The sequence below is a fragment of the Ptychodera flava genome, chromosome 20, assembly GCF_041260155.1.
Source record: "Ptychodera flava strain L36383 chromosome 20, AS_Pfla_20210202, whole genome shotgun sequence".
Lineage (NCBI taxonomy): Eukaryota > Metazoa > Hemichordata > Enteropneusta > Ptychoderidae > Ptychodera > Ptychodera flava.
Window position 1 is genome coordinate 31,664,372 of NC_091947.1, and position 24,574 is coordinate 31,688,945.

The 24,574-nt window shown below is 39.2% G+C and overlaps 1 protein-coding gene and 3 non-coding genes across 4 annotated transcripts in view; all 4 read right to left on the reverse strand.

Moving 5' to 3' along the window:
- The window catches only part of LOC139120644 (U5 small nuclear ribonucleoprotein 200 kDa helicase-like), a 41,286-nt gene extending 20,079 nt beyond the window's left edge, over positions 1-21,207 (reverse strand). Inside the window, exons 1-17 of the mRNA XM_070685162.1 lie at positions 21,114-21,207; positions 20,144-20,307; positions 19,282-19,453; positions 18,384-18,576; positions 17,983-18,041; positions 17,505-17,597; positions 17,011-17,160; positions 11,836-11,935; positions 11,219-11,442; positions 10,551-10,724; positions 9,964-10,101; positions 9,194-9,349; positions 8,377-8,547; positions 7,891-7,949; positions 7,084-7,342; positions 6,461-6,610; positions 5,835-6,077 (exon numbers count right to left, since the gene is read on the reverse strand). Coding sequence (XP_070541263.1) covers positions 5,835-6,077; positions 6,461-6,610; positions 7,084-7,342; positions 7,891-7,949; positions 8,377-8,547; positions 9,194-9,349; positions 9,964-10,101; positions 10,551-10,724; positions 11,219-11,442; positions 11,836-11,935; positions 17,011-17,160; positions 17,505-17,597; positions 17,983-18,041; positions 18,384-18,576; positions 19,282-19,453; positions 20,144-20,307; positions 21,114-21,158 — 2,550 coding nt within the window. The 5' untranslated portion in view covers positions 21,159-21,207. The remainder of the gene's footprint in view (positions 1-5,834; positions 6,078-6,460; positions 6,611-7,083; positions 7,343-7,890; positions 7,950-8,376; positions 8,548-9,193; positions 9,350-9,963; positions 10,102-10,550; positions 10,725-11,218; positions 11,443-11,835; positions 11,936-17,010; positions 17,161-17,504; positions 17,598-17,982; positions 18,042-18,383; positions 18,577-19,281; positions 19,454-20,143; positions 20,308-21,113) is intronic.
- On the reverse strand, positions 485-631 carry LOC139120892 (small nucleolar RNA SNORA57). The gene has a single exon (XR_011549170.1). It is a non-coding gene; the product is annotated as a small nucleolar RNA SNORA57 (small nucleolar RNA).
- On the reverse strand, positions 14,817-14,963 carry LOC139120889 (small nucleolar RNA SNORA57). The gene has a single exon (XR_011549167.1). It is a non-coding gene; the product is annotated as a small nucleolar RNA SNORA57 (small nucleolar RNA).
- On the reverse strand, positions 17,266-17,412 carry LOC139120890 (small nucleolar RNA SNORA57). The gene has a single exon (XR_011549168.1). It is a non-coding gene; the product is annotated as a small nucleolar RNA SNORA57 (small nucleolar RNA).
- Positions 21,208-24,574: the final 3,367 nt, after the last annotated feature.

The following is a 24,574-nucleotide window of genomic DNA, read 5'->3' on the forward strand; positions in this document are numbered from 1 at the left end:
TCTGCCTTGGGGACAGACGACGACTATCAAATTTGGGCTTTTTGATTTCAATGTTTTTGCTAAGGACGGTGAATATCCTTGAAAATATTTTCTTTTAAAATGAATAGCAACACTAGTATACATGTACAGTATTGTAATATATGAGCTGAACGTCTCTTCTTTAAATTTCCTGATGTATGAGTACAGCCCAGCTTGAATTAAAATTTCATAAGTTCTGGTCCATAGACACAATAGTTATAACACATATGTGTACACATATGTGTTTACGGAATGGCCAGTTCATTGAACTTTGCAACATTTCATTTTGCATTATTTCTGTCTTGTGGTATAAAGTACAAAATATGGCAAATTAAATGTTTCTGAAAGCATTTGTGACTAATTCACATTGTACAGTGTATAGACTGAAAATATTTCAAAGAGCGGTGATCTTATATCAACACTGCAAGCAGGAAGCAGCTCATTTCTGTCCAAAGACACAAAGTGTGTTTGTTGGGATGGTAGAGGATAGTAACTAGAGTATCAGCAGATAGAAATCTACACTCTAGCACCGAAGAAACATCTCACATTGATGTACCTCCATACATACAGCACTACAGTAAATACACAGCTGTAGCACTGCCAAGAAAGGAGGATGTGGACGGGATTGTCTAAACTGATGCAACTTATTGGTCATAGCAAAGCAGAGTAAAACAGCTAATTGTCAGCAAAGCCATGTTCTTTATTCAGCATATCACTGACTGGGTATAAACCGATAATAATCAATCATCTCCCTTGTGAGTGCTATTAATTACTAAATATATTTTTCATTTAATTGAAGAATACAAAAAATACATCAATGTAAAGGTGTACCAACAGCTGTGTAGTCACACTAAAAGTAATATGACCCTTTGAAATACTCTGACATATAAATACAATTTTCTGAAACTTATGCCCCCTATATACACTTCTTCCAGATTAATGTTGCCTGTTAAACATAGGATTAAGGAAGCTTTCCACCTTTGCGTCGACCTATTTTCAAACGTGAATTTTGCCATCAAGATGTGTACTTTTACCCAAGTATTATATATCACCTGAAAGCTATTGCTATGAATTTTTTTGTTTTATCAAGAAAATTAGTGTGCGATGAATTTTTTTGAAGATCTTAGTGAAAGTGTAAAGAAATGGGTGGTCTCACGTAAAAAGTTTAAGTCTGAGCGGAGAGGGGCTATTGTTTAGTTGATAACGGGCAATTGGTCTTCAGAATACTGGCTACAAAACCGTGTCTCAGATTTTTGAAAAAGGCCTTAGTTTTTTCACATCGTTGAGTCAAAGTTTATCCACCGATTAGTCTTACAACGCCGCCTAATTAAGCAGCAATAACTCGACTTTAAAAATCTTCATAAAGAAATTGAGACACGGTTTTGGAGACAACCTACTTGACAAACGTCTGTGAAAATCTGGTGAACTTCCGTTCACGCGTTCTCGAGTTAAACTCTTTTGAACGTGCTGCAATGTGACAAAATGCCGAACTGAGAAAAAGGCGATTTATTAAATTGGTTCGGTTTTTTCCTTTTGAATGGCAATAAACAATGTACTCAACCGACAAAACACTAAAACCAGATAGTGAAATCAAAGTGTTCAACTTCAACAGTATATTCACTCATTGAAATCAGTGTCAACGGTCGAAATGAGGCTAAAATGGGTGAATTTTGGGAGCGTTGTACTCTTTTTAGAGCGCAATCTACACAGTAGCTGATGAGTAAATAAACTTGGGGAGTGCCAGGGAAGGGATAATGCATAATCTGTTGACTGATTAGTTGTAAGGTTTAAATAGAGTATTAACTGTTCGACCTAACTGTCGGAACTGCTACGGCATCTCGATGCCGTCAACACGAGCGCTTGGACTAATTACCTCCATGACAAGCGTACACTACAGTGTAAGTTTATGGCAGCATTCGATTCGACCTCGGAAACGACTCACTGCTGCGGAATGAAAGCGAGCCCGATGAGTGATATAGGGAAAACAATATTGGCTGACAACAAAAATATCTGCGTTTGTATGTGGATGTACATTTGCGGTGTCTGTGATCATGGAGATAAAAAAGAACAGCTCCATGCTGTGATTCGTTACGGTTAGAGTAACCGAGGATTCAGTGAGCAGCCATTTTTTAGATCTTCACGCGCCTTGAAAACCGATTAACACTAATCAAACTACGAGCATTTCTGAGACAATAGTTCGTCCTCACTCTGTACAGCATTTCTGTGGGTGAAGACCGTTTCTGGAGTCATGAACCAGTCGCCTGTCGGTGGCATAAAAGTCAAAGGAGAGAAGTTGAGAAAACATGAACATAGAGAAAAGTACGTCATTTCATCAAGCGCAAGTTGCATGCGATAGACCTCTCGTCAAGCGTCATACGTCACAGCATGGAGGTAGTAGTCTTCCTACCTCCATGGTCACAGATAGATAACTCTCTGCTGTCGTTCGTATCCAACATGAGTACCATCGATTCCAGGCGAATATGATATCAGACCCGTCTTCATTACATGTAAATCTCAGGATTAGGATGGTGTTTTGCACTGTATTCAAGTAGTTAGCCCGTAAGCGTCTCATTCAATGGTTTACCGACCAATGATGACATGTTGATGAAAACTCAGGGCGATTACGTTATTACGTTGTGACGGTCAAATTCATATTGAAATTTGTCTTCGGTCACGCAGCATTTCGGCTACTGCCATGATAACTGATAACAATGCTGTCGTGTCCATTCCCATAAAATCATTTGATTCACATTCGTCCGGTGTACGATGAACATTTTTTAGTCGACGTATGTTTTTACCTTGTCAAGGTCGGTTTCTCACTTAGTGGTAGGATGGTTGCATTGTACGATTATTGGGTAATAGCGCGGTCCAGAAACGAAATGGGACAATAGAGAGGTTAAGATTTCATACGGGAACGGAACGGGAACGGAAATGTCATCACTTTCTGCGCGCTCTCATCATGTTCTGATGATGTCACACGTTCTCTTGTCGTTTGGCCGTCGTTTTCTACGTGAACCGGCCACTTTTCTCGTACACCTTTTCCGAAAGCGATTTTCACGCTCGCTTCGCCATAGACCTGATAACCAAAACTAACATTCCTTTCATTTTGTATTGTTGTTCTTGGTTTTATCAATCGCCGTCTGATTTTGAAATAATTTTAGGTAACAAAAAGGAAAAATTACCTCCTGCAGTGCACTCGCAGACGACGGCACACGCGCGGCGGCAGACGTCGCATACACTACACTGCCGATAACATTCAGTCTAGACTGAAATTAACACTGTCATTTGTTTTACCTCCGTGGCTTTACACGGTTTTTCTAACAAAGTAAAATTTCAGTATTTGTCAATTTTTTTCTCTGTTTTCAATCAACCTGATATCAGAGCAAAATCCTTTAGACAATGCAACTGTATGAGTCGGCACACACACGTCTTAGGCCTAATCTAGACTTGCTTCAAATCTATGGGCATATAAAAAGCAAAACAGCGAATTGGATATATAAACTTCAGTAGACTGTCGCATTAGTGATAGGCTGTTACGTAGATCGTTAGGTGAACACAGACATGTGAACCTTGCTCGGCTACCCACTTACTGCTGCCGTTGAAACGGGGCCGGTCTAGTCTTAATCCGAATCTGTGCAGAACGTTACGCCTACGGAACGCGTAGCCACTCTACGTTACGTTCTCGCTACGGGTGAAATCTTAACCTCTCTAATGAAAAACGGGACCGCGGGATTGAAACGACTTCGACATTATCAGTTCACTGCCATTGTGCCAAAACGTCTGCAAACCAAAGCAGCTATTGTTTTGTGGCGTGGGATTTCTGCATCGCTACGTATTTTGCCTTGGGAATATTGCTGTCGCTCTCTTGCAGCCCATGCAATTTGTTTCCACCTTGTATTTTCTAATCCAAGTAGTTCCAGTGCCGCGGCTTCTGATATTTCATTTTTATTCATAATTGTTCAACTCACTTAGTATTCTCATCGAACGGACAATGTCGGGTTTCTAGACCTTTTGGCGCAAAGTCGTTTCGGCCGCACAATTTCCGACCCCAAGACGTTTAGGCAACGCGACCAAAGACGTTTCGGCACTATCTGGTTGGGGACCTCGTGCCAAATGTTACAAATCAAAACACTGAGAAGTATAGTGTCAGCATTCACATGCTTTAAAGTTTATGAGAACATGGCGAAAAACCGTCGAAAAGAGTTTCATATCATTTTCAATAGCAATAGCCGCCGACACTGTCAAAGTTTGAAAAGCGGCGCCTAAACGGCACTGTAAAAGTCATACTGGTCAAAACGCAAAGGTCACGCTTATGAATATGACTGGTCTGTCAGTTACTAATAAGTTTGAAGGGAAAAAAATAAATCGTAACGGGGGTGTCGAAATGTCTTGGGGCCAAAAGAAGCCGAAACTTCGGCCGAAAGAGGCCGAATGTTGCTTGAATGTTGAAGATGTGAAGGGTGTCTGTTGGGGTATTCAAGTGTTCCCGCTGTCACTAAGGCCGCCAGTGGAACGTACCATTTATGTATACGGGACAGCCTCTTCAAAGATGTTTAACATTACGAAACTTATCCACCACTCCTGGTGCTTTTACAAAAGCACAAAAATGTCCCAGATAAAACATTTAGTGTGTGGGCCATTTGTGTAATCTGAAATTGTACCGTCAACAATGTCATAAGTGTGACTTTGTCCGATTGTGTCGATAAATTGTGATCTTTTGGAAGCGGCCACCTCTATGAGAAAAACGGTAAGACCCACCTTTCGACGCCTAATTGCCAGGTACACACTATGGTCTTGACCCACGCAGTGAACGGTAGGTGCTAATGGGATTTTCACAGCGTAAAATTACAAATGACCTCAAAAGAGAGATAAAACTGCAGCAAGTGTGAAGGAATACAGTAAAAAATTGGCCGACTAGCGGGAAATACAGTACTCGTTAAAATAAAGAGCAAAGTTAAAACAAATACAGTAAAATACTAACCGACCAGCGGGAGATAAAACACTTGCAAAGCAGAGACTAAAACGCGCAGACGTTTCGGGTGCAACCCTTCGTCAGTACTAAAAACTCGCTAGGGAAACGTGAAAACACAAGAAAGAAAAACAGCCAATCAAACAAGGGAACGATCAAACGCGTTTAAATATGCATTCATACCGGCTGGTGCCAGAGTACCGAGTTTAAAAATAGTGGCCTGTTCGAGTTTATGGCGGGTAGAGTCTGTGGTGGAGATTATAGCAGACACTGCCATGTCGGACCGACCGCGGTGGGGTGGTGTACAAAAATGCTTGGCCACCGGATATGCGAGCTTGTTGTCGGTCACAGTGCGAAGATGTTCAGCAAAGCGATCGCCTAAGCGACGCTTTGTTTCGCCAATATATAGCATGCTGCAGCGTCTGCATTTGATGCAATAGATGATATTAGCCGACGTGCATGTGAACACGCCGGAAACATGACTCTACCACGCGGGCCCTGAATGAAATTTTTACTGTTTTCACAGCGTATGTTGTCCAAGTGCATGTGAATACTGTGACGCTGCTTGCTTAGCGTAATCCCTTGTCAATCAAGACTTAACGGTAGTCTCAAACGCCAAAATGTACACCTGTACCTCTCGTACATTTTTATTCCAAAATTTCACCGAAAAACAGGAACTTCACGACCAAGATATTCTACACACAAGGAAGATCAATATTATAGGAATACTTTTAAGGGATAAAAGAAAAATCGTGTGTTTGACTCAAAATACCAAAACAAAGGCGGAAAGCTACCTTAAATGAAAGATCTGCTTTTGCTCTCCTGTCATACTAGAAAACATAATTACCTGCAGCACATCTAATGCACCCAGCTCAACCCATCTTCCTTTTTCAGGGTTGTACACCTGTGTTCCTTTGATGATAACAGTGTGTGCTGGTAAGTTGACACCCCAGGCCAGTGTTGCCGTGGACACCAGTACCTGGATGTGCCTGTCAGCAAACAGATCTTCTACCAGAGTACGGTCCACTCTGGTCATACCGGCATGATGGATGGCAAAGCTGTATGGCAGCAGATCCTTTAGCTCTTGATTCTGTGATAATAGAGAGAAGAATGGAAACAATTAAATCACACTGAAAGATTATTGCCTGTCAGGTGCCAACAAGCATTTTTTCTTTCACAAATATAGCCGATCAAAGGATGTTGTTATGTCATGTTGTTGTATGGTGAAGAATCTCACGTTTGAAATACCATATGACAAACTTTTTACACAAACTTATATCTTTATGTGAATGAATGCAAATTTAATCAATATCCATGATGACAGTGTGTCATACAATATAATTGGGAAAAGAGTCGAAGCAAAGACTATATATATGTTTGCACTTCAACATGTTTATACACAGCCATTGGTAAGTTCTACACAAATATTTTATATTCTATAGGAATACAGCCAATTCGTTTGTTACACCATACCTTGACTTGTTCAGCTTCAGTTCTGAGCACTTCAGTGGAGGCTGATCCCTCTCTTAGAAACATACCCAGTGTGTCATGCTCCAGGCACATGTCACGGATTGCCCTAGCTGTCTTGCCAGTCTCTTTCCTGGAGTGTACGAACACCAGAACCTGCATCATACATGGCAAAAATCATAGTGAGAAAAAAGTCACATAATACATGCTATACAATCTTACATATTGGTGACTTAACTCCTCTGTTAGAAGTATAGTAGGGATGGTCAAGGACAATGGAGTATCAGCAGATAGAAATCTACACTCTTGCACGGAAGACACATCTCACATTGATGTACCTCCATACATACAGCACTGCAGTAAATACACAACTGTAAGATTGGAGATGGTTTATCAGTCCAGAATCTAGACACGAAATTTCAAGCTTTGTATACTGCAAGAGACTGTCTAGCCCTTTTTCTTGAAAGCAGATCTGAACAAAGTTTGTCCATTTCAAGTGAAAGCTTTTCCACATTTCTAAACTAGCATCAAAAGAGTGATGTTAACAAAACTGAACAAGTCTACAAGCAGGTCTCTGGGTAAGAGATCTGGACTTACAATAATTACAAGATTTGACAAATCTTTTTTACCTGATTCTTGCCAGCATTTTCCATGACTTTTTCATAGACAATCTCATTGAGGAGTTGAAACCTCTTGATGGCTTTCTTCTCTGTGATACCAATATACTGCTGTTCTAGAGGCACTGGTCTGAAGGAATTGTCAAAGAAGAAGAGACCCTTGTCTGGCTTGACTCTCAAGAATGTGGCAACATCTTGGTAGTTTGGTAGCGTGGCACTGAGTCCCACCAATCTCACCTCTTCCTGGGTCGTTTCAATGTTACGTATGGTCCTGAGAATGAAGTAACAAACAACATATGATGAAAATTCACCACACAGAGACTTCAAACTGCCATTGTAAGTAACGGTAGCATCTTTCAAACAAGCATGTCCTTCATAGGCTCTATCAAGTTAGCTGTTGACATCTAGTGGTACTACATCAGCAAGGAGGGGATTTGCTACAAGTATATGGTATTGTGCATGTCTGGGCTTTCTGTCACATGTATTAAGTAGGACAAGGAATTTAGAATGATTATCTACTTTAATCCCTTTTAGTCACATTTACATTGTGGTATTTCCAAATTGATAAGTTTGTATTGGCTTCAATAACAGAAAAGATGCACACATAGAAATGATGACATGCAGTCTAGACTCACTACTCTTACAGATATGATGTAAGCAAAGTTACACCCACAGGCATACAAATGACACGTTGTTAAAGTCACAAACAAGTACATGAAGGCACCCAATAAGAATGTTTTGAGGTTCTATCTTCAGAGCCAAGTGTATGAACACTTTTCAACCAGAAATAAGTCACATCTAGACTATCAAAACACAAACCTTGCAATCAGAGCTTCCAAGACAGGACCCCTATCATCATGAAGCAGATGGATTTCATCCTGTTGAAAGATGAACATCAAACAGACATGTGAAATCAGTGCAAAGACGTAAATTTTGTGAACAGGAAAGAAATCAATATATGCTGATCTTGTGACTCATATCATACTAACTTGCATATTTCCAATGCAGGTTCCTTGCATGTTTTGTCTGTGCTGTTTGACTCCAAAAGTGTTGTGCTAGTATGCACATGACTATTTTCATGCTAGAATAAATCAGCTTGTACTCCAAAATTATTTTTCTCTACTGTGCCAATGGAAAAACATAAACAATGCCAACAGCTCAAGCTACACAACATGGAAATCTGAGAAATGAAATTTTATAAGCATTCCTGACTGGCCTGGCACACAAAGCTCTGTGAAGCAATGGAAAGCAAATTACAGTGTAATTATCAAAGCATCATTGAATAAGTCAATATTGAATACTTACAATGATGACAAGTCTGACAAGCTGTGTGTACGTCTTCTCTCCTCCCTTTCTGGTAATGATATCCCACTTTTCTGGTGTACAAACAATGATCTGTGTGGCCTGGATCTGATCTTTGGTCAGCTGGTGATCACCAGTCAATTCTGAAACAGTTATGCCGTAACTTCCCAACCTCTGAAATCAACAACACAGGAGTGTTATTAGACTACTTTCAACTTCTTGCGGATAGCTCCCCAAACTTTTAGACTTTCTGCACGAACTGGTATCAACCATGTGAAACAAGACAAGTTTTCAGGATGGGGTGGTATCTGTGTAGTTCAGTTGAAATCAGTGACTGTTGTGCATTTACAACATTGTAATGTGCTGTCTGATGAGCATTGTGAGACATTGTTCTTTTAAACACTGCTGTCACTCAAGTACAGAACAGCATTGACAATTCCCAATTCCCTTCTTTGTAAATCAGTTCATTACTATATTTATCACACTATCTCTGGTGAATAATGAAGTAAAACAGGCTTAGAATGAGATAACCAAAAAAATGATTCGTGGATATTTTAAAGTTTTAACCCTTTGCACCCTTACCCCCTGGTACTCTATGACGCCATCGGACATTTCTGTCCAAGCCGGGTTCAAAGGGTTAAGAATGAGCCATAAAGTAACACAAAAATTTGTTTCACAATCTTGCATTTTTATTTACAATCTCCTCAGAACTTCCCCTCTGAAGTGTCTAAAGTGTGTAATTTGGCAAACTATCTTTCAGATGTATAGGTAAACAAACATTTTCTACGGGTGAATGTCTCAAGAAATTTGAGTGTCTTACCTTGTTGAAATTTCCTACCATTTCCTGTACAAGGGATCTCATTGGTGCCACGTAGATGATTTTGAAGGCGTCAACATTGATTGTACCATCCATGTTGATATTCTTGCCAATTTCTCTCAGTATGGTCAACAGAGCTACATTGGTCTTACCGGCTCCCTGGGTAAACACATCAAATAAAATGACCTTAGTCTGATCAAGTCACTGGTATTTCATTCATTATACATCAACACTCATAGAGGTTATGAGAACTACAAAATGATGCGAGTAGTATGCATTTACTTTGAACGATAGGAATTATTCAGAAAAGACTGCAGATGCATATACATAACAGATTAATTGAAGTATCTTGTAGAACAAAGTGACCTACATAGGGCACAAAGTAAGCTGTTTGACTGCTATACAGGATTGAGAAACTTTTTTCGCTACTGTGTTATTCCTGTGAACTATTTCAAGGTAGTCCTGCTAGTATCCATGGTTGTTGAACAGGGATTCTTTCTTACATCAAGAAAATATTCAATAGTCCACCAGACGACTGGAATGAGAAATGCACTGATCTGACTGATCTGACCACAGTATTTGCTTTCTTTTCATTCACTTCATTCTCAAAGAACAACAACTCATCAAAATTCATAATTAGTGATTTACTGTTCATCTATAGCAGCTGCATGCACATTACTTTTTCAGACCTGCTCGAAATAAACTTTCATCTCGGTATAAAGTTTTTGATGAGCTTTGAGCTAGAATCAAAATACAGACATGGCAATACTCACAGTAGGTGCACAGAGAAGCAGATTTTCATCTGACTCCAAGGCAGCTTTGCAGAGCCTGCTTTGAATTCTGTTGAGACTTTTAAAACCTTCAAATGCTGGCTGTGCATACTTGGGAAGTCTTTCTATTGAGATCAGCGACTGAAACAAATCACATGTAATGATAATGATCAAGAAATTAACTTCCACCAGGATTTCAAGTTTTTCTTCAAGGAATATACATCCACTTTTTAAAGTGGCAAAAGTGTAAATATTATCTAAATGGCAGGTCTGGTAATCTTTGGCATTTTCAAGATGATTAAATATGGCAGTACATTTCACTAAAACATTTAACTATCCATTGATTTCCAGGTGCCACAATTTCAATTACAACCCTAAGGACTGCTTCCCTTTATATTGTATGACATCAAAATAAGTCAGAACATACTTTCTATTTCATAATAAAGTCTAAGTCTGTCTGTCTGTCTGTCTGTCTGTCTGTCTCCCTCCCTCTCCCCTCCCCACATAGCAATATTTGTGAAGTAACCCATAGAAGTTTTTGACAGTGCATCAATACATATCATGGAATAGAAATATGAAATCATGCCTACCTCATTTGCATCAAATGGTTTTGGTTTCAATGCTGGGACGTGAACTTCTTCATAACCTTTTCTCTGTTTTCTGTATGAACCATCAGGCAGCTGACATCGTTTATTGGCCATGAAGTGACTTCCTTGAGCAAATGAAAGGTCCTCAAGATCCAACACTTGCTTTGGAACAGCTTGCTGTACATGTCAAGAAATGTAAACTGATTATTCTCTGGTTTTTCTAACTGTTCTGTTCTGTGAGCCCTGACGTACTGAGAGTTCGATTGACGGGTTCTGTAGACTATGTGTACAGACACTGAACACAGAATCTGTCTTGCAGTGTTTCTGCTTTGCAAAATTGCAACATGTGACTGAAACACTGCATTTGGTGAGGATATCTAGTAAGCAATTAGCCAGACTGACAGTGCCAAATTACAGTTCACTACCTACCTGTATATCGATCACTTGCAAACAAACTACAATTTTGTTAAAAGTTGGTACAATAAATTGTACATCATTCTATGATCGATGTTAATAGACTGAATACAGAAATATACAACTTGTTGATTGTATGTCTTTAACTTTCCATCCCTGTTTCAGCAGAATTAGAAGTTGAGAGCGGTGTCATTCCATATTATTTACAATGGCCCGTGAGAAGAAATTGGCTGAGCAATTTTTGAGTGAAAACTCACCATTTCACTGGCTTCATCTACTTCCATAGCTTCCAGATCAGTTTCAATTCTGGTCTGTCTTGCAGCAGCTCTTCTTGCTCTCTCTTCCTGAATGATGTCTTCTGATTCAGTTTCCTGCAGTGCTTTCAGAATTAATGACAGTTCCGGGTCGTGTTTCATCTTGTCTTCAATTCTCAGTCTCTCTGCTTCACTCTGTGCACTGGCAAGCAGTGTACAGTACAAAACTGTAAGGAAGACACCAGTATTCATTAAGATATGTCAACTGAGCAGTGACCCCTCTCTGTAAACCCTAACAGGCAAATCTGCACAGTTTTCTGATATGAGTGTAGCAATACTAATCTGTATGTATATTACTAAACACAAAGTATTGCAAAATCTTTGTTATATCATCTAAGCTTGATATCATTTCATTTGATCAGAGCTGATTTTTCTGATCACACATAATTGTGTAACATTTTCAGACACTTCATCCTATGCATTTTTTACAGATCAAAGGCACTGTTGTCAATTCAATAATGTCTCACATCTTGACACTCCTTCCACAGCAAATGCATGGGCATGCCCCCAGCCACTCTGTTACTGAGTTGAAATGTGTAATGTGTAAGGATGTGACTTACTCATAGGTCGGTGTTGTCTGAGAACTTTAATAAAATCGAACTGACTGAATCCCAGTAAGACAACAAGCTGGTTTTCACACTGGCCGTCATCTGCTGCATTCTGGAAAGTTAAAAGCAAGCACATATTGGTCACATTGTTTACAACATCATCCATTCTCACTCTTCAAAGGCAATGAATTTGTTTTTGTGGTTATTTACAATCTAACTTTAGTCATAAAAACAGTTGAGGACAACAGAAAAGTATGGCTAGACATACATGTTCTCCAAAAGGTTTCACTTCCAGAGTTCGCGTTTACGCAAAAATCGTGCGTATTTACGCATTGAAATTGACTCTCTACGCTTATCTTTTTTTTCATTGTTATGCATTTTCTATACGCAAGGATAACACCAAAAAGCACTCCCCACGACTGAGCTTAGGTGACAACCAGACCAAATTTGTTGCAACACATTTCTGTCAATCACTCATTTTGTGTGGAAAGTTTCGGATTCTCTGGGCGTTGTCTGAAAAATCGGCATCGTAGTCCACACGTTATCACGTTAGGCACGTTATCATGTCAGCTGTGCCTATGAATTACGTTGCTAATTTTCAGGCGAGCGATAGTTTCTGAAAGTGAGTGATTGACAGAAATGTTGCGACAAATTATATAAATGCCAACCGTGCACGATCATCACGTCTCGCTGTTCCCAAATTTTGATCAAGCACACATGCAGCATGGCGTCGAAGCAGACAAATCTGTTTTAATTTCTTTCAACTTTGCTCTACGAGTCCGTGAAAAAAATGATTCATTCGTAGAGCTCGTCGGAATCCCGATAAATTTTGAACACTGCAGAAGTGTCTGGATGGTAACTGGTTGTTCAGGCACCAAGTCGTTTCGGCCCAAGTCGTTTCGGCCTCTCAATTTCCGGCCCCAAGTCACTTCGGCACCGCAACCCAAGACGTTTTGGCATCTGTGTTTCGATTTTTTTTCAAACTATTTAGTAATTGACTGATCCGTCATATTCGTAAACGTGACCTTTGCGTTCTGACCAGTACTTCATGTGCATTTTGTGTGAATTTTGCCGTGCTGTTTCCTCACCGCTTTCAAACTTTTGCCATGTCGGCGGCTATTGATATCGATAAACTTGTGTCACAGATTTGAAAATGATATGAAGTTTTTTCTTACGATCTCTTCCCATGTTCTCACAAAGATTAAAGCATATACGTGAATGTTAGTTGACACTATACTTTTTAGTACTTTGATTTGTAACATTACGCTCCAGCACTAGTTCCCACAGGTAGCCTTCAGCGGTGTCGAAACGTCTTGGGTTGCGGTGCCGAAACGACTCGGACTTGGGGCCTGAAATTGGAAGGCCAAAACGTCTTGGGCCGAAACGACTTGGTGCCGAAACGTCCAGAAACCGTCTGGATAAGCTGCCATAACTCTAACTTTTGGGTTGCCCGATGTGTTGTGACGGTTGCATGTATACCCTTCGCTGTTACGTTTCAACATTGTTCAAGTTGTTCGTTAAACTGTTTCCATTAAAATAATCTTACATCGTTCAATCCGAATATGTAGTGTAGGTTTATTGAACGGCACATTGTATTTTGCTGTCAGTTTTTTCATCGATCGAGTGCGGAAGTGAAATTATGCACTCAAATCCAGCCATTACGCAATTTTAGCAGACTAATGCGTATGCCGTACGCGAGGAGAAACAAGTCATCGTTGATGACACAGTCCCCACTTGTTAATGGGTACTTTGATTACAGGTCCTCAGAGAGGATAGGTCTGTGATAAAAATACTTTTGAATAAATTCGCTTGATACATGTGTGAGTTGTAGTTCAGGACATGGAAAAATCGTAATAAAATGGCCACACGGTGGCCATATTGGATCGTATCACAAAACAAATAAATGTGCATATGTATGACATAGGTCAATGTCCTTGTAGCAAATTTGATTAAAATTGGTTGAGATATGCCTGAGTTATGGCTTGTACATGAAAAAATCATAACAAAATGGCCGCACAGCAGCCATATTGGATCGTATCACAAAACAAATTAATGTGCATATGTATGACATTGGTCAATCTCCTTGTACCAACTTTGAATAAATTCGCTTGATACATGTCTGAGTTATGGTTCTGGACATGAAAAAATGTAATAAAATGGCCGCATGGCGGCCATATTGGATCGTATCACAAAACAAATCAATGTGCATGTGCATGACATAGGTCAATATCCTGTACCAAGTTTGAATAAAATCGGTTGAGTTATGCCTGAGTTATGGCTCTGTACATGAAAAAATCGTAACAAAATGGCCGCAGAGCAGCCATATTGGATCGTATCACAAAACAAATTGATGTGTATAGCTATGACATTGGTCAATGTCCTTGTACCAACTTTGAATAAAATCTGTTGAAACATGCCTGAGTAATGGCTCTGTACATGAAAAAATCTTAACAAAATGGCTGCATGGCGGCCATATTGGATCGTATCACAAAAAAAATTGACGTGCATATCTATGACATTGGTCAATGTCCTTGTACCAACTTTGAATAAAATCAGTTGAAACATGCCTGAGTTATGGCTCTATACATGAAAAAATCATAATAAAATGGCCGCCTGGCAGCCATATTGGATCGCATCACAAAACAAATCGACGTGCATCTGTATGACATATGAAGTAATCCTTGTACCAAGTTTGAATGAAATCGCTCCAGGCATCTCTGAGATATCTGCGTGAACAGACGGACGGACGCACGGACGGACGCACGCACGGACATGACCAAACCTATAAGTCCCCCCGGACGGTGTCCGTGGGGACTAAAAAGTCACTGCGAACACTGACTTCAAACAAGGCATGAATCTTCACACTCATTCATCAAGATTCACCAAATATATTGCACTATGCTACAACACCCACGCATCTCGTACATTGAAGAAAAACATGTTCTACATTGTGTAAATATTGAAACCAGTGACTTGAGTCCCTGTGATAGAAGTATTGTTGAGATGGTAGAGGATAGTAACTAGAGTATCAGCAGATAGAAATCTACACTCTAGCACCGAAGAAACATCTCACATTGATGTACCTCCATACATACAGCACTACAGTAAATACACAGCTGTAGCACTGCCAAGAAAGGAGGATGACTTACTAACCCTTTTCCTGCCAAGCCGGTGAAATATTGGGGCTTCAGTGTACCAACTATTACCGTGATCGCAATAATTGGATATTGTTCTGCAGAAAACTTTACAGCTTTAAAAGTTTAACCATTTTGACAAAATGGCTTGGCCCTGACCCATTGTAATCAATGTCAAGTGCAGACCTTTTCACAGGGACTTGGATGTGAACTGGTTAAACTGTGTGATTGATGTCCAGTAGAATACCAGTACAGAGCATCGTGTTTCATATAGTATCACAGTTTGTAGTTTCTGAACATACATCTACCATGTGTTGTATGGTTACAAAATCAACAAGTCATCGAAAGATGACACAGTCCCCGCTGTTTACATTGTAATATCAAAACTAGTCTTTCGTCGACTTTGCCGAGAAAATGTCTATCGAATGGCTTTGTGATCAATCAAGCTTTATCAATACCAACACTATCATAAACGGGCCATTGTTTACTTTGACAAATCTCAATAACATTCAACATCTAAGAATTCCTAGGGTTTCTGCGAGCCCTCGAGGCAAATATCTCCCTTGCTCTGCCGTACGGGAAATCGGCAACACACGGCCCTTCCATTGAGAGCAACATCAAATTATCTACATTGCCGTCGGAAAATCTACTACGGGCTCCTGTTTTAGCAGCTGAAGCCCTTTTCGCATGCAACCAAGGTATACAGGAATTACTACTGCAATACATGTCAATTGTCGAACTGCAGGAAACTTTCCGCATATTCTTGAATTAGCAAACGACATGACTCCGAGTTCTCAGCGTAAACTTCGCTTGTCTGAAGTCGTTTCTAAACGCGTTGCCGTGAGTGCTCACGGTTTACGTAGTCTGATCCAAGATGATCGATGAAGTTTCAAGTGCCTCGATACCGTAGTCACGGAGTCCATTGTCAATCTCTGGGTATTTACTTGCATTTATGACTTTGTCAAGACACAATAGGATATTAGTACATGTAGTACAGTTGGCAGGAAATCGCTCCTCCGTTCGCTGTATCAAATGTTCGGCGCGATGAAGCGTCGACGCGAGTTTGCACAGGCAAAGCGGATGACGCAGCATATGTCAGGTCGTGTGGTTGGCTTCGATTTCTTCTTTCGCTGATCACTGCGTCTCACGTGACTAGCTAGACGCAGCAGCTGTGAGGCATGTGATCACCAGCGATTCAAATCGTCTGACCATACCATTATTTTACGGGAGCCCGCATAAACAACCGTAGTGCTTGTCAACGATGACGTTTAAAACTGACGAGATGACATTTTTTGCAAATTACTAAAGCTTTCTGTGGCTCTCGTTCATCACGACAGACAACGCTTGACGCCTAAAACTCCTAAAACTGACCAACCGAAACCGTCACCAGCCTGCGAAATACCTTTTGGAATCGACTACAACCTTTGCTAGCGTCTCCCCCATAAATAATCGTACAGTCCGGTGATTTACGTCATCAGTGTATTTACATGATCCCAAACATTGGCTTCAGATTCGGATTCACAGAAAAAAAGTCTGAATAAAAGACATCAAGAGTAATTTTGGTGACTAAATTGAATTATTTTGAGATAATAAGGACTGTGCATCAAGAGACCATATGGTACTACATTTATGCCCAGTTACAAAACGATCGCTTCACAGATGCCACAGAAATCGTTGATGACAGGTGCACGGACGGAAGGACGCCGGGACGGACATGACCTAACCCATAAAGTCCCCGCTTGCGGGGCTTAAAAACATCATGATGATAGGCGAAGTGTGATGGTTAACTGAGAAAAATTAAGTTGGAGAGATTCTACTCCAAGCAAATCGCAGGACAACGGCAGGATTTGATCTTTTGACACATACTTTTTGCCTTTCACCTGTTCACCCAGATTTCCTGTAAACACCCCCCCCCCCCCCCCTCACTATTGATCACAATAGCTGTAGGCTAAACAGCGGTGAATGAGCTTATTATGAGAGAATGTATGTACAACAGATATACTTCATCAATTTCCAAAACAGAAAAAGGAATTAAAGTTTCAAAAATCCTTACCTTTAGGATGTCCAACACCTCTGCACTTTTTGTCTGGGAAACATTTGGATCATCATAGAATTTTCTAAGTTGTCGCTGAAGCCAGAAAGCATCAATGTCACGTGGGTGAAGTTCTTTTTTCTTTTCTTCAATCAAACTTTCTCCAGCCAACTGAAAGTGTTTACACCAATAACAATAACATGAATTACTGACTTCAATGAAAGCAGGTAATGCAGGAACAGTGGACCTCATTGCAAATCACAAAAACATTCTTATGATTGTTGAGATGGTAGAGGATAGTAACTAGAGTATCAGCAGATAGAAATCTACACTCTAGCACCGAAGAAACATCTCACATTGATGTACCTCCATACATACAGCACTACAGTAAATACACAGCTGTAGCACTGCCAAGAAAGGAGGATGGTATTGTGAAAGTTCAATATCTTCTCATTCTACTATCTGATTTGAGACTATCTCTCCCAACCCTTCTATTCAGCCAATAAGTAACTCACATTTGCTTGTAAAGTGGCATTCAAACCAGCTTCTTCTCCTTCTTCATCTTCCTCGCCCTCATCACGGACTTCTCCGTACACATCTTCATCATCCTGGGTAATAAAAACCATCAGATGCCATTAACAATGATACACAAGTGTTTTCAAAGTGAAAAGGTGAGTGACATAGGTGTACACGCTGTCAGTATTACAGGCAAAGTGGTTTGCAATGATAACTTCACGATAACATTACTTCATGCTTTCAATGTCTTCAGACACAGCTATGTCAATCAAATCAATGTTTTCAAGTCCTTCCCAAACTTTTCTAATAGGTTATTGGACACATTTACATAGTAACTGTATTATAAAAAGCTAAAGTTCCAGATTTTTCTTTTTTCTCTACTTGCCTCATTTTTCTCCAGGTATCCTAACTTATATCAATTTTACTTGTGCACAAATACATGTCAAGTTCCTTTCTTTCAAATTTCAGTTTACTCACCTCATCATCTGATTCTTCAAATTGGACATTAACGCCAAATGTTTCGTCTATTTCTTCATCTGTGGAATTAATTTACAAATAAAACACTGGTCAATACCAAGAATGAAATTGATAAGCATAGTACACTGTGATAGGATTTGAATTGTCTGTGACGTGATGAATGAAATGGACATCTTCATACCATGGTAAAAGGAAGCTTTTAAAACACTAGCATCAGACAAATGTTTATTCCATCAAATGTGTGCACCCTGTTACTGCATTATTTAGCTCTTGCTCATTTACATTGCCGTTCATTGATGTAGTTTGCGTACAAACTTATTAAATGATCACATCAAGAGTGAACAAGTAAGCTTCAGCATTACAAAACCATAGATTTTCTACAAATGTACAAGTGACTTTACCAATGTTTTTGGGTTCTTTGTCACTGCCATAGTCTGTGATCTTCTTTCCAAGATTGACCAAAAGCTGAAATCTTTCCTCTGCTAGCTGCCCAAGAAGTAACTCTAATTCTTTCTTTTTTTCTTTCATCTTGGTATGTTCATTCTTCAAAGTGGACAGCAGTTCATCAGCAGCACCACACAAAATATCACGTGGCTGTAGAATAAATAAAATTGTTGAACATCAGTTGTACAGTGTTGTGTACCACAGTTTCCATTTCAATGCTCCTGTACCACATAAAATAATTTCATGTCCCACTCTTTTGCATTTTGCATGAACTCAAGACTGATCCTAAAACATTTGTATGACCTGAATTTTTGTTTTTTGACAAACAGATACTGGACAAGAAGGATAGAAATCTTTTCAACTACAATGACTATATTCACTGTTTTGTACACATATGGAGTTTCACGCTTATCCGTAAACTCTGCATATATGGACAAAGTGTTCCCATACACAATACATGAAAGTCACTTTTGCAAGCCAAGTGATGTTTATTCAGGCTGGGACCCTCCCAAAATACATTCCTTGCTCGGTGCTACAGGTCTATACGATGATGTGATTGACAAATGCCATCATGCAGTTGTGAATGGCTTTTGAGTAGCCAATCATGTAATTTATTACTGGTGCATTGTACACTCCAAGATGACAACATCCAAGAATCAACAGTGCTAGTTGTATCCAAAGTCCTGATTGGTTCACATGACTTTGAAGTTGTTGGCCAACTGCATCAAACCAAACTGAAGGTTTTCACACACATGGGTTAGGGAACTTGCACCTGGCCTACCTAGCAAAGCCAAGCACACATGATGGTAGGGCTAGGACATGGAAATTCCTTTACATGACAACGGATAAACTAACCTGATCTCCCAGAGCTGCCTGTATGAAACTCAACAGTGCCTCATATGTGCTTCTTGTTTCTGGTGTCTTGGGTTTGTAGAAAATGCCAACCATATCCTCAATACCTTCTGATAACAGTGTGGCACCTTTGAATTTCTGCATGTCATGTCTGGCATCATCTCTTTTGATACGCCTGTGTTGGGTAAAAAAATCAGCACACCATAAATTAAATATAACACATGTAAGAATACATTACACTGTATTGGATCCCTCTTATCTCCAGTAAATATATGTTGCATATGACCTGACATTTCAAACTTGGATGAACGCTGTTGAATATCTGTTTCCTGTTGATGAGATCTCCAAGAATATTACAAATTTTTAGTTCCCAAACCAAACAAACTGTGTAATTTTGATATGTCAGGATTACATACCCCTCTTAACCTGACTCGGGTAACCCAAGCCATCATGAAGAGATTAGAAATTGATCCTAGCAAGATGTATACGATAAGGCTATGGATGGGTACTGAATTATCACTATTGGAATTTGGTACAAAATCTTACACCATTACATAAGTCTGCAAATGATTATTTCAATACCAGAACAAATCCATTGAAAACTCACCGACATTAAAGACATTTCATCATAATTTTAAACTTTTCCAACAGCTATCTGGTTTCTACTGGATTATTTTGAGAATATCGTGGTCTACAAAGTACAATGTATCCAGTTTAGAAAATCTAAAAATTTCACGTCGAACAGATTCTACCCTACGAGTACCTGTATTTGACGCAAACATGAAAAAACAAATTCAAAACAGAGTTATCTCAATCACATAGTACGGTTACTTCTTGAAAATATTTGCAAAAAAAGTTCACATACTTAGCCCTCTTTTCTTCAACCATTGGTGGTTTACTCCTCAGAGCTTTGTCTCCCATACGAGTGCCAGTCAGATGACCCACTAGGGTCATCACTTCTCCGGTGGCCTCATCACGAGGGCGTCGGTCGATGAGAGACCGATCAGCTTGTAATACAAGATTTGAGTTCTGCAACACAAAATGCCAATGTTATAATCACCAATTCTTTATAAAATTAATATAATAGCTTTTCTCTCAAAGATGAGATTAAATACAAATTTTGTACAGAGCTTTTTACGTAGCAAGTTCTCTAATAGCTAAGGTGAAATTTTATTTGAATAAAATATATCATGTCTTTTCCTCAAGCTGCAATAATTGTTGGACGGAGCAGTGAGATGGCTTCTACCAGTTCTGGCTGTTGTTGCACTGGCCAAAATGCAACACCAGTTACATGTGGAAGCCATTGCACGGCCCAAGGCTACAAATACTAGTATGCTGTAGCTAATGCTCCCTCGACTTTTTAGTGCGTATAAGGGCGTTGTTTGTGGTTCGGTGTGGTACGAAGTGACTTACATGCCAAGTAAAGCAGCGTCTCTGCGACGTCTGGGGAACGTTTCTGGCAAAGCCAAATGGGTCCTCAAACGGGTGAGAACAGTACACTGTACACAATGCACGTACGTTTCAGTCGATAGCGTGCATAAATGTTGATTCGGTGTATTGAGGCACGGAAGAGAATATCAGATGTATGTCTTTCTACGTGAATTCCTGGCTTTTGAATTTTAAATGTACATAAATAAAAAAGACGAGAGTAAAACTTCGACACAAGCAACAGCGTGGGTCACAGCGTTGTGCGACATTGTTCGACGCACCATTTAGCAACTTTAGGGGCCTGAGTCCCGATCACTCACATCGAATTCCCCAATAGTATCGTCAGTCGAAAGAAGAATTTTGAAAGTGCTTATAATGATGGCTAAGATGATGCAGAAAATACTTACGGCTTTGTACTCATACTGCAACGATCTCGCAGTGGCGTCTGCCATGCTGCTTGCTTGATATGCAATATGGCTGCCTACACACGAATCTGCTGCGTTTTATTTGCATAACAAGTAAGTACGCCCTCCGCGTCGATTACCAACCACACTCTGCAAACTACGTGAAAAACATCTTTCACTATACACGATTTACGACACTTCTTTTATATTTAAAACGTATCTCTTATTTTTATTCAGGATAAGGCTACTTTTGTCATGAAATTGGATTGAATAGTCCGAGAGAAAGTACCTAAACTTGTTGACACAGCAGACGAAATTGAAAGTTCATGTAAATTAGGCCTAATAACAAATTTAGCAGCATTATTACACTCCGAAATGTATTGATATTTCAAGTTTCTATAAATGACTTATTGCAACAAAAGAAGTGCTATTGATATTTCATAAAACTACAAGGTTTTCTATGTCGATATAACATATGTATTAAAACTTTTGCAACACAGATAAATTGCGGTACAGCTATGTTCAATATATATAATTAAAAACTATCTACTGTTGATTGACCAATCAGAGTGCTCAATTCAGGGTGTTTATTTACTCTTAAAAACTATCTACTGTTGATTGACCAATCAGAGTGCTCAATTCAGGGTGTTTTATCTACTCGTAAAGCCTTGGTCACCAAATTCCAGAAACGAATGACAGCGCCGTAGTAAAGTACTGTCCAATCAAAAGTGAACATGTCATATTCTGTAGACATCTGGTACGTTTAATATTCAAATTTGGTAACACAGCGGAAACCAGCTGCAACACAAAACCTGCTGTGTCCTAGGGCATTTATATAATGTCCCCTAGGGCATTTATAGGATGTTCCATTACACTGGAAGGCTATTTCACAATAAAAGTTTTAATTCATATCCTAAACATGTTACATTGACAAAGGGGACGGTTGACGTAAACACATTGAAAACGAAAATATATCAGTTAGGGGCGATAGTTTTTAAGTCGGATAAAATCCTCGTACTCGGGCTCTTCTGGTATATAAAGTCCAACCCTATGATAAAATGTCTCGGCTGCGGCCTCGACATTTTATCGTTGGGTTGGACTTTATATACCAGAAGAGCCCTCGTACTCGGGCTTTATCCTATACTAGGTAGCAGGTGAAAATGGCTCTCTTTGCATATTGTAAGTGTTATAGCAATTGATATCTTATCAAAGACTTCTACAGGTCTGACCCTATGTACTGTTTTTCTACTCATGAAGTAATTTTAATATGTTCACGATAATTTCAAGTCAAACCATAGACTACTTCTATGGTCAAACATTCTTTTAAAAAGTAGCAAGTTTTCATTTTATCTAAAACTCAATCTTATGTACTGGGTATTTGTACACAATGACAGAGAAGGATGACATTATTGATAAAAAGACAACATCAATGGCATTTGATCTGAACCGATGTAATTTTATTACGTAAATTAACCGAGGTAAGACTTCTCGCTGAACGAACCCAAGCAACAGTTATAGGTATCACGGAAACATGGCTTGATGAAACCGTCCCTGATAGCGAGATCCAAATTTCAAATTATGTTTGTCAGATAAATGATAGAAACCGACAGGGAGGAGGTGTGTGTATATATACACGTACTAACATCGCTTTCAAACCTCGACCTGACCTCCAGGATGAAAATCTTGAATCAGTCTGGGTGGATATACTATTACCAAAAGTGAAGCCAATTTTGTTGGGTACGTGCTATCGCCCTCCTAATTCTAGGATTTTTTTCAATTATTTAGAGGAGATATGTTTAAGATCTGATCGGATACCTGCCTTTGATACGGTTGACCATGCAATACTGTTGGAAAAGCTTGATGCATGTGGCATGAATAAAGAGTCAGTACGGTGGTTCAAGTAATATCTGTCTGATAGAACTCAGGCCGTGAACGTGAACGGTACTCTTCTAATAATAACTCAGTTGATTGTGGAGTACTGCAAGGCTCTATACTGGGGCCTTTACTTTTTTCAATATATGTAAACGATATGCAATCAGCAGTGTCGTGCAAACTACTCTTATATGCTGATGATTCAGCTCCTCTTGTGGTGGCAGAGATGTTGTACATATTCAAACAAAACTTAGTGAGGAATTAGGTTATCTCAATGAATGGCTAATTGATAATAAATTGTCTCTTCATGTCGGTAAAACAGAATCTATTTTGTTCGGTTCAAGTCGAAAATTAAAACAGTGTTCGGAAATGCAGGCTCTGTGTGGGGATGTCAACATGGCTCCAAAGCAGTGCGTGCAATATCTTGGTACTGACTTGAATCAATCCTTGTCTGGTGAAACAGTAGTATCTAAGGTTATTAAAAAGAATGCTCTCGTCTCAAATTTTTATATCGTAACAAGAAGTTTTTAGATTTTCATACGAGATAACTGTTGGCTAACTGTTTGATACAATGCCATTTTGATTATGCAAACTCTTACTGGTATAGTGCCTTGAATCTAAAAAGCAAACAAAAACTTCAAACTACCCAAAATAAAGTTATACGGTTTGTCCTTGGTATATCAGCAAGAGCACACCTTGAATCGGTTCACTTCAAACAAATGGGATGGCTACCTGTTAGCCACAGAGTCGCATATATAAAACTCAATCATGTTCATAGAGTTACATTAGGATTAGCACCGAAATATTTGTCTGATAATTTTGTTTTAACAGTAATGTCTATAGAACGAGATCCGTACCCTTTTCTACTTTTATTCAAGGTGGGGCTTATCAGAATAGTGTTAAATGAAACAAAGTTCCAAGAAATATACAGAGTATTATTTCAATTCTCTGTTTAAAAGAAAGTTAAAGAAGTATTTTATGAAGCAAAGAATCAACGTGAGCAAAATGATTTTGATTTTTTAATAATTGTTGTCGTGCCGATTTGCTTGTGATTTTATTTTTCATGGGACCACAGTGAAAATAAGTTTTTAACGTTTCTGTGTTATTCCAGCACTTTTGTCTTTGTCTTTTTTGTTTGTATTGTATGGTTATTTTTTAAGTGCTAAATAAATCAAATCAAAATCAAAAAAGTTTGGCATGTCGACTTTGAAAGCTTTCAGACAAGTAATTGGGGGTCATTGGAGGAAAACTTGAATTTCTAATGCATATTCCGCCATCATGGTAAATCAAATCTGATCGAAGTCATCCCTAGGCAATTACAAACCATATTTGAAATCCATCGCTGACTTTAAAGATGATATTTTGATTTAAATAAGAAAACTGGCCAAAAAATTAAAATAGACAAATGTGTTATTGTGTGAACGCATCAGTATAAAGTCATCGTATGAAACTTTAAACATAATAAATTTGAAAGCTGTCAGACTAGTAGTGTTGAACAATGTTCCTATAATGATTGCATTGTCACAATACACACATGCATGTCATTGGGATACTCGAGTACGTTAATGCATGGGATGGGCGCTGAACGATGC